This window comes from Sardina pilchardus, chromosome 11 (assembly GCF_963854185.1).
Source record: "Sardina pilchardus chromosome 11, fSarPil1.1, whole genome shotgun sequence".
Lineage (NCBI taxonomy): Eukaryota > Metazoa > Chordata > Actinopteri > Clupeiformes > Clupeidae > Sardina > Sardina pilchardus.
The window spans coordinates 16862122-16879691 of NC_085004.1; the positions used below are offsets into that span (position 1 = coordinate 16862122).

At 41.4% G+C, this 17570-nt stretch overlaps 1 protein-coding gene across 1 annotated transcript; it reads left to right on the forward strand.

The window, feature by feature from the left end:
- Nucleotides 1–983: 983 nt before the first annotated feature.
- LOC134095160 (semaphorin-7A-like) lies at nt 984–16942 on the forward strand. The gene is made up of 14 exons (XM_062548546.1): nt 984–1119; nt 3506–3642; nt 3915–3944; nt 4317–4421; nt 5065–5131; nt 5454–5561; nt 5802–5938; nt 6243–6421; nt 6884–6986; nt 7381–7579; nt 10734–10849; nt 12563–12708; nt 14194–14237; nt 14728–16942. The coding sequence occupies exons 1-14, from the start codon at nt 1008–1010 to the stop codon at nt 15087–15089; spliced, it is 1845 nt and encodes a 614-aa protein (XP_062404530.1). The 5' UTR covers nt 984–1007; the 3' UTR covers nt 15090–16942.
- Nucleotides 16943–17570: the final 628 nt, after the last annotated feature.

Sequence of the window (17570 nt, forward strand, 5' to 3'; positions counted from 1 at the left end):
CAGACGGCTTCAGCCCCACCCACCCCTGCATCAGCGTGTTTTAGGCTGAACGAGCTGATTGCGTTTAGCATCTTGCTCCATATGTAGGCTATTAAGTATGTCTGTGTTTCTGTTTCTGAATCATTTGTAACCAAAGAGTGTCTAATAAGGGTGGGGGAGAACTTTCACTCTCGGGGAAGCTTCCGCTTTCTGAACTGGTTGCAGTTCCACATCTGGTTCCACGTGAAGGTGCTTGCAGGCGCCGTACAGTAGGCTCCCATTCATTTTGCACTCGCCCGCAACCATCCCCGGTTATTGATTATGGGTGGAACTGTGGTGGAACTCCAACCAAATTACATTTGCAGCCGTTAGGGTGCGTCTAGATTTCTAGGCTAACCACATTTGGTACAATGGGACAATAGGCCTATATGAATTGTGAAGAGCCTCTCCGTAGACAGACTCTTGTAACAATACTGCACAAGCAGGTAGGCCAGGTAACAGTGAATTATATAGCCTACTGTACGCAAAGTTGTATAGAATCTTGTGTCAGAGAAGGTCTAATTATTTGATAATTTGGATAATGTGGATTAGTGATGGCCAACTGGTTGCCAATTCATAGGACCTGCGTGAGAAACTACTTCTCTGCAGAAAATGCGCAGTTGCCAGCCCAAAGACTTTTTGTTCTGATTTTCTCTTCACATATTTCCTAGGGACTCATCTTGTTGCAATACCACTTCATCGCAGTGCGTCGCTGTTATAAACGAGAAGTCAAGTCCACCCCACATATATGGGGCTGCATGATGTAGCGCATAACAATTAAACCAGCCAGGTAAACAAAATAATGTTTATTTATAAGGATTAAAGTTAATCAAATCGCAATGTCATGATGTCAAACATGATCTCCATAAATAATAGGCTAAGACTTTGGGCTACATATCAGAACATGATAGCGGAATTCATCGGAAGCCTACGTCTTGACGTCATCGAACATTTAACTAGTTTGAACATTTGAACTGGTTCTTCTTCGGATGAGTGTAGCCATGGGTAGGACCACGTTGTTCGTGTTAATTCTTCTAGGAATCAGTCTACTGGTAATGGTAGAGACGTTTCACACGGCGAGACGTAAATTGACAAAAGATGGTGAGTGTCAAAAGTTGTTCTTGTTATAGGTTCTTTCAGAACATTTGGTAGGATGCTTCCGTAGTTCCTTATCTTGATTAAATAGTCGTTAGGCTACTCTCTAAAGGGGCTGTCAGTAGCCTTTGAAATGAGCCCTATCTAATCAAGTTCAATTTAGGAAGTTGGTGCGCACATTTTAATAAATTCTTAGTACAATTTGCTAAATAGTGTGCAAGTTGTACTTACATTGTGCTCTCATTTTATTTTAATATTTTTGTGAAATGAGCACGGAATTGAGTAAAATGTGTGCTCAATTTAACAAATAGAGCACAGTATCTAATAAAATAAAATGATACAACAATTTAGGAGAAAGAGTGCATATTCTCTCAATATACAAAACTATCTTGCAGTGACACCTCCTTGGTAGCCTACCACATCAAAGTAAAAGTCGGATGAAATATTTAATGGAAATATATTTTGGGGGAAAGTTGTGGAATAGTAGCCAAGAAATCTAGACGCCCTATGTGGGTCTGGCTGGTCAGGCTAGTGGAATAGTTGACTTACGTACATATTGTGCCTTGGTCTGGTGCCTGGACCAGGAGACCTTTTATTACAATTATATTAAAAATGATTACATTGTAAAACTGATGTCAGCATTCTCAAACAAACATTACCATATTCCGTACTAAAGTCGTTTTTTTGTTGGCTGTGAGGATCAACACATTTCAAGTCTATTTACTGACACAATGTCACCTTGTCACAATTTTAAGGTCGAACTGACACAGCATGCTCAACAGTATGTGTTACTTCTCTGTAAATACTGTACATCATTGAAATGTCACACATCATCAGTAACCTGATGGCTCAGTCTGATATTAGGCTAAACAAACAAAATAACCTGGTGCCTTTGCAATGGCAAGTGTCATGACCAGATAAACACAAAAGAGAGCAAAAGAGTATAGGATCTCCAAGGTAGTAAGGGGGATTATGATATAGCATGATGTCAGGATGTGGCGGATGGATTAACTGCAGCTGTTATTCTGATGTTATTACTAAACTAGAGTGCCTAAGCCAGAGTTAACTCTCAAAACATTGATTCACTGAAGTCAGTAGGACAAGGTGCGGCAGAGTTTTATGAACTTGGGTTTTGACTCAGACTTGTCTTGCTGACATACTGTCGGCCCACATCATAGTCATCATATTCTAGTCATCACAGGTGTATGATGGATCCCAGCCCTCAGCACTTTCTTCCATAGCATGACCCTCTCCTCCAGAATCCATCTCTTTTGAGAAAGTGATCCACATACCACAGTATACACACGTGCATATCGAACATGTTGAAACCATGAAAGCCACAATTTGACCATTTTGAATAATATGTCTTCTCAAATTAATTTTAATAATATTCATTTTCCTTACGTCAATATGGGTCATGGTGCCAAATACCACGAACACAAGTCTAAAACTAAACCCCTTAAGGTCCGTTCACACCAAGAGCGATAACTATAAACAAATATCGCTCTCTTTGATATGAATGACGACGTTCACACATAAACTATAACAATAATGACATGAGGAACAGTATCGTTGGGAATCACTTTCAGAGCGATTTTGAGAATGAAAAAAAAACAGCTAATCAGAACCCATCAAATTTTAACCATCACATTCAGTAACACAAGAAGAGACTTTTGGTTAGTGTGGACGCTTAGTTATCATTATCGTTATCGTTCTTGGTGTGAATGCTGCTGAAGGGCTTGATACGTACTGCACGTCCTTAGGAGTCAGGTACTGCTCAAGATCCCTACCTAGTTAAGGTCACCTTTGTTTTTGGTCCAGGGGGGCTCAAGACATAGGCTTTTAAAAGCACCTTGAGAATGGAGAATGGGTGAACCCTGAACTTGGATTGGAAAGTTTGGAACTTTGGATTTCACCTGGCAGCTCAGGCTGGAAACCTGCACATCTATCTCCTCTGTTCCCTGCCAGAACCTTTGGCTCCAATCAGAAACTAGCTTTGGTCTGATTGGTTGAAGAACTATCCAAGCTTACAGAGTCATTTGAACAATGCCCATTGATCACGCCTCTTGTGCAGTAGAAACAAAGTGCAGCCTCCCCATACTAATGTTCAATCTGAATAGATTGAGCTTAGTATGGTGATAGCCAGACTAGAGGACTAGAAATAAATTAAAGTGTTGAGTGTTGGTGTGGGGAGCCTAATGGGCGGTGCTCTCCTGTGTGTGATGGATGGATGGATGGATGTGAGTGGAACATGAGTTCCCTGAGTTGGGTTACCTTGCAGTTGACCTTGTCTATGAGACATGTTCTTACAGCGAGGCTTCAGGCACAGGCTGTTCCTCCCTGTATAAATCCCACTGCTTGTGGTGTGTTGATATGTGGCCTGTCCTTTCAGTTGTGTCGTTTAGACGAGGGAAGCTGGAGGAACCACTTACCACGATGAAGCTGATTCTGGGAACTAAAGGGGATATTTATGCTGGCGGTGGACAACATTTATCCCATCTCAGCTTTCACAAAGAAGGGAGCACAACGGTGAGGGCACTTGTTGTATTTATACACAGTAACCTTACCGTCATGAGCTCATGCCCAGAGCAAAGTGAAACCTGAGGGACAGTAGTTCCATTGATAGTAGAGACATTGTGGAATTTGACAACTTCGTAAAGGGTCAAGCACTGTACAGAGGCAAACACTTTGGACTCTTTCCCTGTGATGTATTTGACTTGTTTTTGTACATTCCAAAATGATGATTTGATTTGCTTATGAGTGATTTGGTTATGCAGACTGTTCATTTGTGTTCTGTTTAGGTGAAGAAAATTCCAATTAAGTGTGACAAGGTTAGTATCATGAAGTATTGCACCAGAAGACAAGACCAGAACACACACACACACGCATAAACACACACATACTCACAAAGACACACACATACACACACAGTAGTAGACAGGCAGGCATACGCACGCACACACACACATACTCAAACACACACACACACACACTGAAAACACTGGATAAGGATAATGTGAGGTTCCTGCACGTGGCAAACAGAAGCAAAGGAGTAGTCAGTGCATGTTCATGTATTGAATGCTAATTGAGGACACAATGCTACTGATAAAAGTGTATTGCAAGTTATTTTTTTTGCAAAAATTACAAAATATTAACTTCATGTGAAATCACCTCAGCATATAACTGATTGCAAACACTTTCAGCACTCCAGTCAGCATTGTTCTATCACAGTGATGCAGCCGGGAGGACATAAACACCCCCTGTTTGTGTGCACAGAGAAAAACGAGGGAGCTCTCTGCTGCTACCAGGTACAGTGTAACAATCACATTGTTCATTATGGCATGGCAAACCTTCATTCTAAAATGTGGAAAAACTGCGCAGGGATCAAGTTGGATTGTGATAGATGACATTAGGTCACATTGTTGTTTGTACAACAATATTTGGTTTACAATTAGGGATGAAGACTTCTAATAACGGAAACAGAATACAAGAAACGGAAACGTTATCTGCCTTGTACCATTGCACTGTTAGTTTCGTACACATCAAAGTCATGACTTGAAACTTGCAACATCAGTTGGAATACAAGAGTGAAAATTACAATGGGTCAACTTGTGGCAGAGTCCAGTATTTAACTAGCATACACTAACATAAATATAGGTTTACATTGGATTATAAATGAACATTGTTAGGCAGTGCCTTTCTAAGGATCAAAAGTTTGTATTACTTTTGATTGGAAAGTGGCTATTGCTTTGGTTAGAAAAATGGTGAGCACTGTGAATGTATCACAAGTAAATGCATTGTTATCTTTCTGGTTTCATGCATAAAATTCATCAGCACTGTGGGAATCCTGAACGGAGTGCCCAGTCTATATTATAACCAGTAAGTTATTGGGCTAGCTCATTGGAAACTCATTGCTCATTGTGTACATGAACTTGAGTATTTGTTCTATAGAAAGTCAATGGCTCAACACACGATTGCACAGACGTCTACGGAGGTGGTGAACCAGCACTTCTCACTGGTAAGTTGAAGCAGCTGACTTGGGGTTTGTTGTTCCAAGAAGTAAAGGAAGCTAGTGCTCTCTTGGTGTATAAGTGTCAACCTCACTGACAGATAGATGAGTCTCCAGAGTGCACATTGCATGGTGATGTAAGCCTCTTTACTAACCTCAACTTTACTTATGTCAGTACATGACGATAGGGTTTTTGCATGTGTGTGTGTGTGTGAGAGAGAGAGAGAGAGAGAGAGATAGAGTGTGAGAGAACAGGAGAGAGCATGTGTGCGTGCATGTGTGCATGTCCGTGTATTGAACAGTAATCAATACTGATGTATTCATTCCTTAGGGGATGTTCTCTACACCACACAATCTGGTGTAAAGGATAAAGATGGCATCTACAGAAAGCGTTTACCTACAGACAATGACAATATGACTCCTCCCTCAAGTCGTTCAGGTGAGCAGCTCAGGCAAAACTCAACAAAAGCATAAAGTTAGCATAACTGTCAGTGTTGTACTGGCATTCCTGAAAACAGTATGTCATTTTGTGTGTGGCCAATCGGTGATGCTGTGAAATAGAATAGGCCTACTGTATGTGAAGATCACAGAAAGAAAAAGTGAACAACTGTATAAGCCTTTCCAGCACTGAGTAAGGGAAAGAGACATGACTAAATCAACTATTACATTTGTCCTGCAGATGAAAGGTATGTGAAGATCGTAGAAAGAAGAAATAAAACGGATGGATTACAAGATAAGCTGTATGCATTCTACACAGAGAAGAATCAGGACCAGAACCCTGACATTTACACCCCACGTGTCTCCCAGATCTGCAAGGTAAGAACAACTGGCCTCACCCATGACTGCTCAGGCCATTAAAGCACCTATTGACCGCACGCCAGCGACCTGGGTTCGATTCCCGCCCCATGATCCTTTCCGGATCCCACCCCAACTCTCTCCCACTCACTTCCTGTCTGTCTCTCTACTATCCTGTACGATTAAAGGCATAAAAAGCCCCCAAAAATATACTTTTAAAGCACCTATTGACCTAACAGAGGGAGAGGGAATGCTCTTAATTTGAGAAACACCAACACAGCACTCCAGAACAGCTTCATCGGAGATGTCTGCTGTTTTTCTACAGGCTGATCTCGGAGGTTCCAAGGACACCCTGCAGTTCCAGTGGACGTCCCAGCTGAGCAGCCGGCTGTCCTGTGGGGACCCCAGCAGGAAGCTGTTCTACACCGAGCTGCTGGACGTGGCCGTGCTGCCGTCTGAGGACGGAGGAGACGACCGCGTCTACGGGCTCTTCAAAAACGGCTGGTACGGCCGCTCTTGCACCATCCACCTGCCTATAGACACATAGCCATTTGAGTTCTGCTCTTGCACCATCCACCTGCCTGTAGACACATAGCCATTTGAGTTCACCAGACGTGCTAAAAGTAGCAGAGAGAAGAGAAACTCACAGAAGAAGTAAAAGAGGCAGTTTTCCCTTTTAGGTTCTTGCAAGGACATGATTAGTTTGCGTCTTTTCTTTGAGGGAAGTGTGGATGATTTTAGCAAGTGACGCCTTCCTCCGGTCTGCCCTCCAGACTAAATTAGATATCCTTTTTAGAGGGCATGTTGTTTTATATAAAAAAAATGTGTGAAGTGGTTCAACAGGTTGTAAATGGAAACTCTGTTACTCTGTTGTAAATATAAACTCTGTTATATATATATATATAAAAAATGTGTGAAGTTGTTCAACAGGTTGTAAATGGAAACTCTGTCTGTTTGTGTATGCAGGGACATGAGAGCAGTGTGTGTGTATGCCATGAAGGACATTGATTCCACCTTCTCCAACTCTAAAACGAAACCCACAGAAACTCTGTCAAAACGTCCTGGAGAGGTAGGACGACCTTTTAATTAGCTGCACTCTAGGCCTTTACACGAGGTACACTAAATGTATTTAAAACTGCAGTTCATGATTCAGTCATTTTTTTGTAAAATTTAGCCCAATGCTTTTAGCATTTTGCTTGTGTCCTGAAGAAGACCTCAGTCTTTGTGCAAAGTGTGCTGTAAATGTCAAACAAGGTGGCTCAGACTAACAAATATTATTCCAGCGATTCACACACATGATCCAGCCTGTCAACAAAATAGCTTCAGGATCAGGACAGGGATAGGTGCATTTGTTTGGCTTCCAAGCTCAAATATCAACATTCTGTTGCCAAAGATCTACAGTAGGACTGGTCCTTTAACAAACATTGTCAAAGATCTCATCTCATCTCTATCTCTCTGACCAGTGTGTCCAGGACAGTAAGAGACTCCCTCCTGACTTGCTCAAGTACATGAAGAGGAGTCCAGAGATGGTGGATTGGGTGAGGCCCATAGGAGGTGCTGTCCCTGTGTTGGTCAGTCACCGCCACTACAGTCACATCCAGGTGGACCATGTTGGAGGGACAGGGGTGCAGAAGGGACACAACATCTTACTGCTATCCATGGGTAGGAGACTAACACACCTGTATATAACACTACAATACTTAGTTAGCCATAGAGTTGCACAGTTCACTGTGACCAAACTGATCTTCTTGTTGTGTACGTAGATTTCGGCATGTTAAGGTCACTCTGTAGAAAAGCTACGTGTCACTGTGGCCTAATTTATGTATGAGTCAACAGTGTTGCTGGTTTGAGGAACTTAGGCGTGCTGTCAGGCAAGCTGTTCTTTTCCAACTCATGTACAGTATTTATGGGTAGGTTGAGCAAAAAGTGGGAGTATTGTGCAAAAACATGAAGGCGAGAGGTGTGAAGAGTGTTTAGTACCTATACGTATTCCGGCATATGTATGGAAACGGTGCACTTTACCTTTTAAAAGCAGACATAATGCAGATTGAGTTTATATGCAAAGAAACTTTCAGAAACAACAGAACCAGGATTTGAACCATGTCAAAGGGAAGGTTTGCTTTTATGTATCGTAATGTGTTACTTTCACTTCATGTCATCCACTTCCCTACACCTGTTCTACCTGTTATGTCAATGTTTTGGTTCCGAGGACCCATTATGGCTGTCTGAAGACTCCCTAAAGGCTGGCTTACATTGCACGATTTTGGTCTGTTTTAACAGTCGGCGACTAAATTTCCAAAATCGGGCGGAAATCTTGGGAGTTGTACTAGAATCTCGGCGCGCTCCCGTCATCTAAATCGTTTAGTGTAAGGTGCCCATCTTAGCGGTTTTAAGTCCGTCGGAGTCAGTCTTTTTCTAGTTTTGCCGTTATGACAATATCAAACATGTTTGATATTATCGGAAGTCTTTTCAGTCGTGGCTCATGCAAATAGTGACGTGAACATTAAAAACCAATAGTGACCTCGGTCGAACACGAAACAGGAAGGGGCAAAATAGGTGACAGCTGTAGCCTATATGATTATTTGTTATTTCATTTCTTATAATGTATTAGTCGGCTATTCTACGTGACAGAACAACTCTATATCTGTTAGTGATGTCACACATCAAACAATGCTGCAGAAACGCGAAAAAATTACTTTGATATGAGTAGGCTATCATGTGAGTTCCTGTTGATGATGACGTGTAGCCTAGTGCACGATGGAAATAATTTTAAGGAATCTAGCAGCAGTCTTGTAAATAGTGACCCACAGTCTTTGCAATATCCTAATCTGAGACTGGCCTGTGACTAGACTGTGACTAAAAACTCAATGAATTGTCTTTAGATGTGAGAGGGTCTGAGACTGTAGTCTTTCAAAAATCTTTTCCAAATCTTTGCAAAGTCTGTCAATGTAAGGAAGGCTTTAGTCGTGACAAACATGGCATTTGGATTCATGGGTTTCATCAGGTCTCTTTACACAGGTGTATAAAATCAAGCACCTTGATTATGAATGCAGACTGCATGGTGCTTGATTAATCCACCTGTCGAAAGTGACCTGATGAAACCCATTAATTCTCTGAAGTTGTGGCCAAATTTACTAATCCAAGTTTTCTGGCAGGTGTGTAACTTGATCTTTAGTCAACTTTAGATTTTGCGTCACTAGATCACTGTTTTCCATTCTTTACCCTCTATAACTGTAATCTGTAGTAGTAGTGACCAGTGAGACTTAAAGAGACCCTATGCAACTTTTTCATAGTCATAAAATCGCTTAGAAATCGTTTTGCTTGACTGACCAGTTTTATTGAAAACAGTCACATTTCCTCCCGCCCCTAGTGTCCCTCTCCGCTATTACAACCTTGCAACTTTCTGATAAACGATCGTCTGCTGTTTACATCTGGAAGTCAGAGACGCGAAAGGAACAAGAAGAACCACGCTTGCAATTTATATATTTTTATATAGCCTATATATGTATAAATATACACGCTAAAGCTGTCGGGGAAGCTCTGCAGAGAAATATGCAAGCATAAAACGAGCGAAAACGAAAAACGAAACCGAAACCAGAGATGAAATCGCCAATCCTGCATTATTCCTCTTTAAAGGAATACGCCACCCAAAAATGAAATTAAGCCAGTCTCGGTCAACCCCAGAGTTAGAACAGTGAAAAAAACCCGGTTAAAATCCGTCCGGGCATTGTCCTCATCACAGGTGAAGCACCGCTAGTCTCACGTAGCACTTGACAACTCCTAACTTCGACTGGAACTTCACGGAATGGGAATCAAGTGCTGCTGCATGAGAACCTTGTGCCTATCTAGCAGTGCTTCACCTGTGATGAGGCCGAATATAGTTCCAAGTAAATATCTGCCCAGATAATAGCCTCGTTTGATTTTGCATTATGATGTGTACTCGTTTTTAACACATGGCTCCCAAGATATATTTAGAAAAAAATGTAGATGTCTCGGTCACTTTTTTTGAAGGACGTGCTAACTGACACCATTAATTTACAGCAACTGTGCTAAGCTAAAGCTAAAAACGCTGCTCCCAAAGCAGGACAATGCCCGGACGGATTTTAACCGGGTTTTTTTCACTGTTCTAACTCTGGGGGTGACCGTGACTGGCTTAATATAATTTTTGAGTGGCGTATTCCTTTAAGTCCTCAAGTCACAACAAAACAGAAGCTGCATATATGATTGTGACAGACTGACCGTCATATGAGACTGTTGTGTTATTGATATCAGCTGTTTGTGGTTTGTTCTCATTTTGTATTTGAAGTGGTATCTATATGAAGGGTTTTCTTTCTAGTGTACAGCCAGTAGTTAACTTTTTACCAACAGTCACATGTTGTGATATTGCTGTTTTTGTAATGACTGAATCCTGAAAGAATTTCCATGTTAAGCCCACCTTACACTGAGAATATTTGGGAAAGATTCTTGAAAGATTGTAGTATTTTAACTAATGTCCCTCATTCAAGCTTTTACTCAAAAGACTACAATCTTTCAAGAATCTTTCCCAAATCTTCTCAGTGTAAGGTAGGCTTTAGCTGTCATGTTCTGCAATCCCAGTTTTGAAACAACTTCATGCAAACCCACATGTTATTCTGTAATAAGTCTTGAAACATTTCCAGTCAACAGTACTTTTCAAACACCTGGTGCTTTTTGACAGTGCAACATCAAACCAGCATATCACAAGTTGATCACAACAATATAACTGTGGGCTTCTCATGTGATGTCTCTCATGGTTACGTGCTGTTTTTGTTTTTGTTTTTGCCAATGTTTACCCAAGAGAGCGGTGCCGTTCACAAAGTCCTGGAGAACTCCACCTCACCTTTCATCATTGCGGAGTATCATCCTTTTGAACCTGGAACACGGATCCTCAGCATGTTACTGGACAGTTCTGAGGTGAGTCCTCCACAGTCTATCCCAGCATGCAAAGCACCAGTGGCCACTTACAATACTTCGATCGATCTGAAATAGGAAGGCGTATTTCTTAATCGCATGGTTTCCACATGTCTAACACAAGGTTATGACTCGGGGCGCTTGTGTGTACACAGCCCCTTTGGGAAACTTTAGTTTCACATCAGTGTCGTCATCTGGGTTTAACCAAATATTCTGTGCAAAAGAAAATGCCCAGGGTATTAGCTGGATTTCCACACAAAACACAAAAAGTAAAAGAGGAAGAAAAAGAAAAAGAAAATAGCATGTCACTCAAAGCCATTGACCTACAGTATAGGTCACAACCATGACTACATGCTCCTCTGCTGTAGCATTGCAGTCAGCTGAGAGGGGGTGGGGAAGGAGCTGGACAGGATAGATACTGTAATCTAGTCTTTCCAGATAAAGGCCATGAACCGAAACACAACCCAAAACTCCAAACTTGTGGTCAGTGAGACTTAAGAGGAATAACTGTAAGGGCATTCAACTTCTTGAAGGGGAAATATTCTATTTTTAAATGAATCACTGAGAAAACTATACAGCAAATCAAATCCTCGTAACTCCGGTGAAAATTGAGGGGCGCAACTGGCCAGTGACCTGGGTTCGATTCCCCGTGGTCCTTTCTGGATCCCACCCCTACTCTCTCTCCCATAAAATATTAAAAAAAAAAAAAAAAAAAAACCATCATATAAGCCGTAAAGACGCTCTGGGCAGTGAACTAAACGTTTCCCAAATATAATTTGTAACCAGTAATATTGTTCAAAACAGCATCAAACCTCATCAATAACTTGCTCAGGGTCTCTACACATAAAAGACCCTGTAGACAACGTATATAGCGAACCCAACGTTTTTTTAAGAACACTTACCAATTCTCCCTCTACCAGCTCCTCCAAAGGAAAGACCATATCAGATGATTATGTGACATGAGATCTCAACTCTGTAAATTGAGAAATTTTAATTACAGTTAAAGCTGTAATAATCCAGTAAACACAGAAGAATACTTTTACTATTGACCATGTTCCTAAAGACACCTATTGTAAATAAAAATGCACAGTAAGGTATAGGGAAACCTATAGGTTAGGTTGCTTTTAAACAGTAAGTGAGGTGTGAGAGAAATGTGATGCATTATGGTTATTGTTTCGGTGTCTGTACTAAGCCAAAGTTTTTTTTAACAGTATAAGTTCCCTTTTAAAAACCACAGTGCTCAGTCTATTTCTCTGTCTTGAATGTCAGCATACTGGTCTTTCCTCGTGTGGTCCACCGCCTGCTCATGTGAAGAGGATTAGTGTTAGTCCAACGCTCCATCGTCTCAGCCCACACCAAGAATGGTGGCTTGGTCCTCCAGAGATTAATACATGACTAATGCCTCATGTGGTTTAAACTAATCGAGCTAATAATAATCATATTTGTGTGACAAAATGGAAGGCTGATAGAAACATCCTGTTGTCTATGTCGTGTATGTCTCAGCCACTTCTGCATGGGCTATTTAGGACTCTTACAAAGTCTTTTTTCACTGTTTATCAGTGTTAAAACATCACTATCTTTATCCTACTCTAGCTGACTGTCACTTCCTCTCTCTTGTTTCCAGTTAAATGTTGAAATAAATCCCTACGCCTAAATGTGCACTTCCACCATCTGATAAAATAAGAGCGTTCACCCCAAATATTTGTCATTTTGCAGAAGAAACTCTACGTGAGCTCCAGTGGTGAGGTGGTTCAGATTGACCTGAGCGACTGCAGTGTGTACGAGAACCAGTGCGCTGACTGTGTCTTAGCAAGAGACCCCTACTGTGGCTGGGACAGTGTCAATAAGATATGTACATCTAAGTAAGTGTGTTCTCTCTCTCACACGCACACACTCTCTACCTCTCACCTCTCTTCCTATCTATCACTGTTGCTAAATTTGGTTTTCCTGTCCTTACTCAGAAATGTGTGGTTGTCTTTACTTAGAACTGAACCATATCACACATTGAACCATATCTCACATACGCTTGTAGAAGTAATGCTTTTATGCTTCAGACAGCGATGTGTTGATGCTATTCCATTTGAAATGGTTTCCTTCAGGTCTCTGAAATAAGCCCTAAAGAAGCAATCCAATTAGCGTCTCCTCCCCGAACCCTTGACGTTACATTTCTGGGGCGGTCATGTTAGAGGAGCCTATAGTTACAGCGTAGAGTCGACGCAGAGGCATAGGTTTAAAATGCCCTCTGTGTCCGTGCAGGCGCTGCGTGGATTCTATGCAGAAACAACAAACACGAAGCAAGCCCAAAAGAAGCGACCACATAAAATGCACGCCCCCAGAACCGCAACCCGCAACTTCACCAAAAAACAAGCCCAAGTCGCTTATAATAAGCGGACTATGGCAACACTGCTTGTTGTGCACATGGGAAAAGAGACAGAGAGAAGTGGTTGTTACCAAAGTTCAGGCCAGTCTTGCCATCTTGATAACACCTTCAGGCAGTTATAGACCCAAAGCTGCCATCTTTGCCCATATAAGGAGATCCGGCTACCATCCTCCAGATCTCCTTATATGGGCAAAGATGGCAGCTTTGGATCCTTGTTGTTGGCAAACTTCAGAGGTCCATTGCGGCATGGATTTTGCCATAGTGATGGAGAAAGTTGACAGAGGACAAAACGTCCATCATTCCGCTTCAAACAACGTGATTGGTTAATTACTATGTCATTAATTTTCCCGGTAGTTATTTGCTTTTTTCTCTTTATTGACTGTTGAGAGGACCATTGTATTATCATCATTTGAAACTTTTAGAACTGTCCAGTTCCTTATGTAAGCAAGGAATTAACACCTATTTTTCTGGAAACTGAAAAAGAGAAGTATGATAAGTAGGATATTCAGTGGTCTACTTCGTAGGCCTACATGACTTTTTGTCAGCATACGCCCCCATCCCCCTACACACACACCCCCACACACACCCACACACAACCACAACCAAGTTCACAGAAACACACAAAGACCCACACAGATACAGCACACATCCCCTCTCAGTGGTCAGGAAGTTAAAATCTACTGTGCGATTCTATTTAATTAATAGTGCCCTCCATATAAGTACTGGAACACATGCTATCTAGTGATGCACAAGTTATCTATAAAGAGGAATAATAAATCATCTTTTGGAAATTGATCTTGCCTTGAAGAGGCATCATTATAATGATCTTACGTTCCTCTTTCTAAGTCAACATTAGCATGTGTTCCAATATGGAGGACACTGTGTCACCATTAGGCTCTACCAACACCACAAGCAAACAGTGAAATATGTTTGTCTTCATTTGAATTCTACTCATTCACCTCCACAGTGGAACTCGGAATGTTCTCGACGGAAGTTACGAGACGTGCGCTGGTAAGTTGTCTCAGGTCCTCTCCCTCTTCCCCCGCCCCCTCCTACACAGACACACACACACTCACACACACACACACACACACACACAGGTGGGACTGTGTTAACCAGAATTTAGGCGTCTGGTTCCTGTTTGTGTTCAGTGATTCACGCAGGTTGCTTGGTAGGCACATGATCTTTTTGAATATGTGTCAGGAGTCACTGGCTATTTTAACACCTGATTTGCATTTCAATGCTGTCAGCAAGAAGAAACAATGTGAAGAATAAAGACAGATGAGAAAGGATATGGTGAAAGAGATAGAAGAGAGTATATAAAGGAAGAGAGGGACAAGGTAGTCCCTCTAAATGAAAAAAAAGTAAATGAAAAGATGAACTGGAGTCAAATTCCTTGTTTACGCAAACCTGGCCAATAAAGCTGATTCTGATAGATGAATGATTGAATGGATGGATGGATGGATTAATTAATAACCAGGTATTTCCTCTGCCCTTGTAGAGCCTCAGAGCGCTCCTCAGATATCCAATGCAAAGGAGCGTGCCACTGATCTCCAACATGTCTCTGAGTCCTCTAAACATTACCTGGCCTGCCCCATTCGCTCCCATCATGCTAAGTACTGCTGGAAACAGAACGGGAAGGAGAAGCAGTCGCTCGAGGACGACAAGCAGGAGCAGTTAGTGCTGCTGATAGATTGTATGGGGTCTGCAGACGAGGGCCGGTACGAGTGTGAGGCCCGGGAGGGAGAGTATGTGAAGACAGTGGTCGCCTACCAGCTGAAGATGACCAGTGGGGCAGCAGGACTGAAGAGCTCTCCTCTGGCTGTGGTCTTGCTGACGCTTCTGCTTACTCTGGCCTGTTAGAGGCCTGTTGTACCTGCCTACTGTACAGGGGAACCACACCAGGCGTAACTAAAACGGTCAGAAGACTGGTCTATTTTTTTCGAATGTACACGCCTCTGTCACGTCTGGTGTACTGTAGCTAGCCTACTTGCATTGATTATAGTGATTATATAGTAGATAGTGTTAGATAGATAGTGTTAACTGCTGCAACATACGCTTCGCGAACGGAACGCTTCAGTTACGCGTCTGGTGTAGCTCCCCTGTTGGTGTTGTGTTCCTATTGCCATATCTGTACGTGGAGTCAGATTGTTAACAGCCGTTCAGCTTGTATCTCCCTAGCTGCTAATTTATTTATTTATTTTTGAGAGAGAGAGAGAGAGAGAGAGAGAGAGGTTGATAACCTGCTGATATTGTTGTGGCTGAGAGAGAGAGAGAATAATGTGTTGATAACCTGTTGATATTGTTGTGGCTTGGGTGTGTCACAAAAGAGGCCCATCCTATTCGAATGCTGTATCTCTACTGTCTCTGGTCATTTGCTATCTGCTACGCTATGCTCATCATTTGTTCCCAGAAGAAAAGCATGACTACAGTACAGTGGGTTAACATTTGTGTTGGAGTGCAGAGGAATCCATTGCAATGATGTGTAACCCAACACTGATTAAGGGCCTTATTCATATGAACCCACACCCTTGTTTGCTATGACTGTTGGCATAGGACATCTGTTGGAACATGAGGCAACAGGATGGTCTGTGGGGTCTGTAATCCTGGTCTGGATTTACTCAATCATTGGCACATCCATTGACTGCATGGTGGTCTACACAATGCGTCAACATTTCTCACATAGTAGAAAAGTTAAATTTCAAAACCCAATAATGTAGTATAATTATAATAAGATAGTATTTCACATAGAAAAGTTTTATCGTGAAAATTATTGTAAATACTTGATGATATACATACAATTAATGATAACATTAAAATAAAAGAACAACAATGATAACATTGATATTAATAATAATATGCTATGTAATATATTCATTAGGTTATTACTTGAATTTATTGTTTATTGTTTATATTGCTATTCTCCCTGCTGTAGTCTAACCAACTTTTTGAAATTGTTCACTGTTAAATTAATTATTGTATTGTTTTCATTTGTATGTGGCTTTGCCAAATAGCATAACCATAACCATATATTAGTAATCAAATATTCTAGAGCGGAGCTACTCTAGGGAGCCGTTTATTTACACAACAATGCAAATGTTTTATCAGGATAGAATACATAGAAGTAGTGCAATGTGTTCATAGTCGTATTATCCTAAAACAGGAGCTCAGACAGCAAGGGAGTGGGCAATGAAGATGTGTTTGGCCAAAGCTGGGTTCCTATTGAATGGGTGGTGTGAGGCGTGACCTGCATGACTGTCAGCTGTGTGAGGGAGAGCAGTCCTGGGAATATGGGAGTTTCACATCAGAAGAACAATGACTGTTTTCATCATAAACATAGACATGGTCTGTTAAGCTGTTTAGGATACAAAATGGCCGTGACGGAAGAGAGGGTCAAATGACGACAGCTGCATGAATGTAAGGGTTTGACGCACGTGAGGAGGAAACGACTTAGTTATGCACTGTTCATAGTCAAATTTAAGAGCTGTTCCGTTCTATTTTTATTTTAATGTACAAAAGAGGTGATATTTTTTTATAAAAGAAAATATTTTAGGTTTGTATATTTTGTTCATCTTCAATCCTGTCCCAAATATAATGTGAAGCACTTTTTTCAAGCTTGTTGTTTTTTCTGTTACTAAAAATACATATATTTTTGTACTAAATCACTTGTTCAATGTCAGTTTATATAGCTTCTTTGAAATAAACTGTTAAGCTGTCTCTAATCTTGAGCCCTTTGAGGTCAGCGGTCAACAAGTTATTTTGTTCAAGGCACAATTATGGTATAACCATTTACAATCATTCATTTTCAAAGTATTGAAGTTCTTTTTTTGTTAATATGAAATATCCTTGTATAAAGTTCATGCTCTGATAAGATAATGGGGTGGTCATGGAAGGCAAATAGGGCTTCTTAAACAGGATGTAGCCATTCCGGACGGCTACATTCGATTAATTTGGTACTCTGACAACACTCAATGCTTCTCTATTTGGCACTGCTGCTCTATTTGGCACTGCTGCAGTATCTAACGCCAGACCCTTTGCGTGCAAGGCAGCATGGGCATACCAAGGCCACAGCAGAATCCTGTGGTAGGATGCCATTGTGTGCCCTATTTTTATAGCATGGTGGCATGGGGCCATCACAACATTTGCCTATCAGTTCCCCGAACAGCAGCTAGGCCAGAAACGGGTGATACTCAGCTAGTATAAGATAGGTGTGGTGGATAAACACTTGCTAGAACAGGCAGGGCTTACAGTAGCACAGGCGCACACATATACAGCATATACAGTATTCATACACGTCTGTCAGCATTCACCAGGTCAAACAGTTTTGTTACGTTTTTTAAGGAT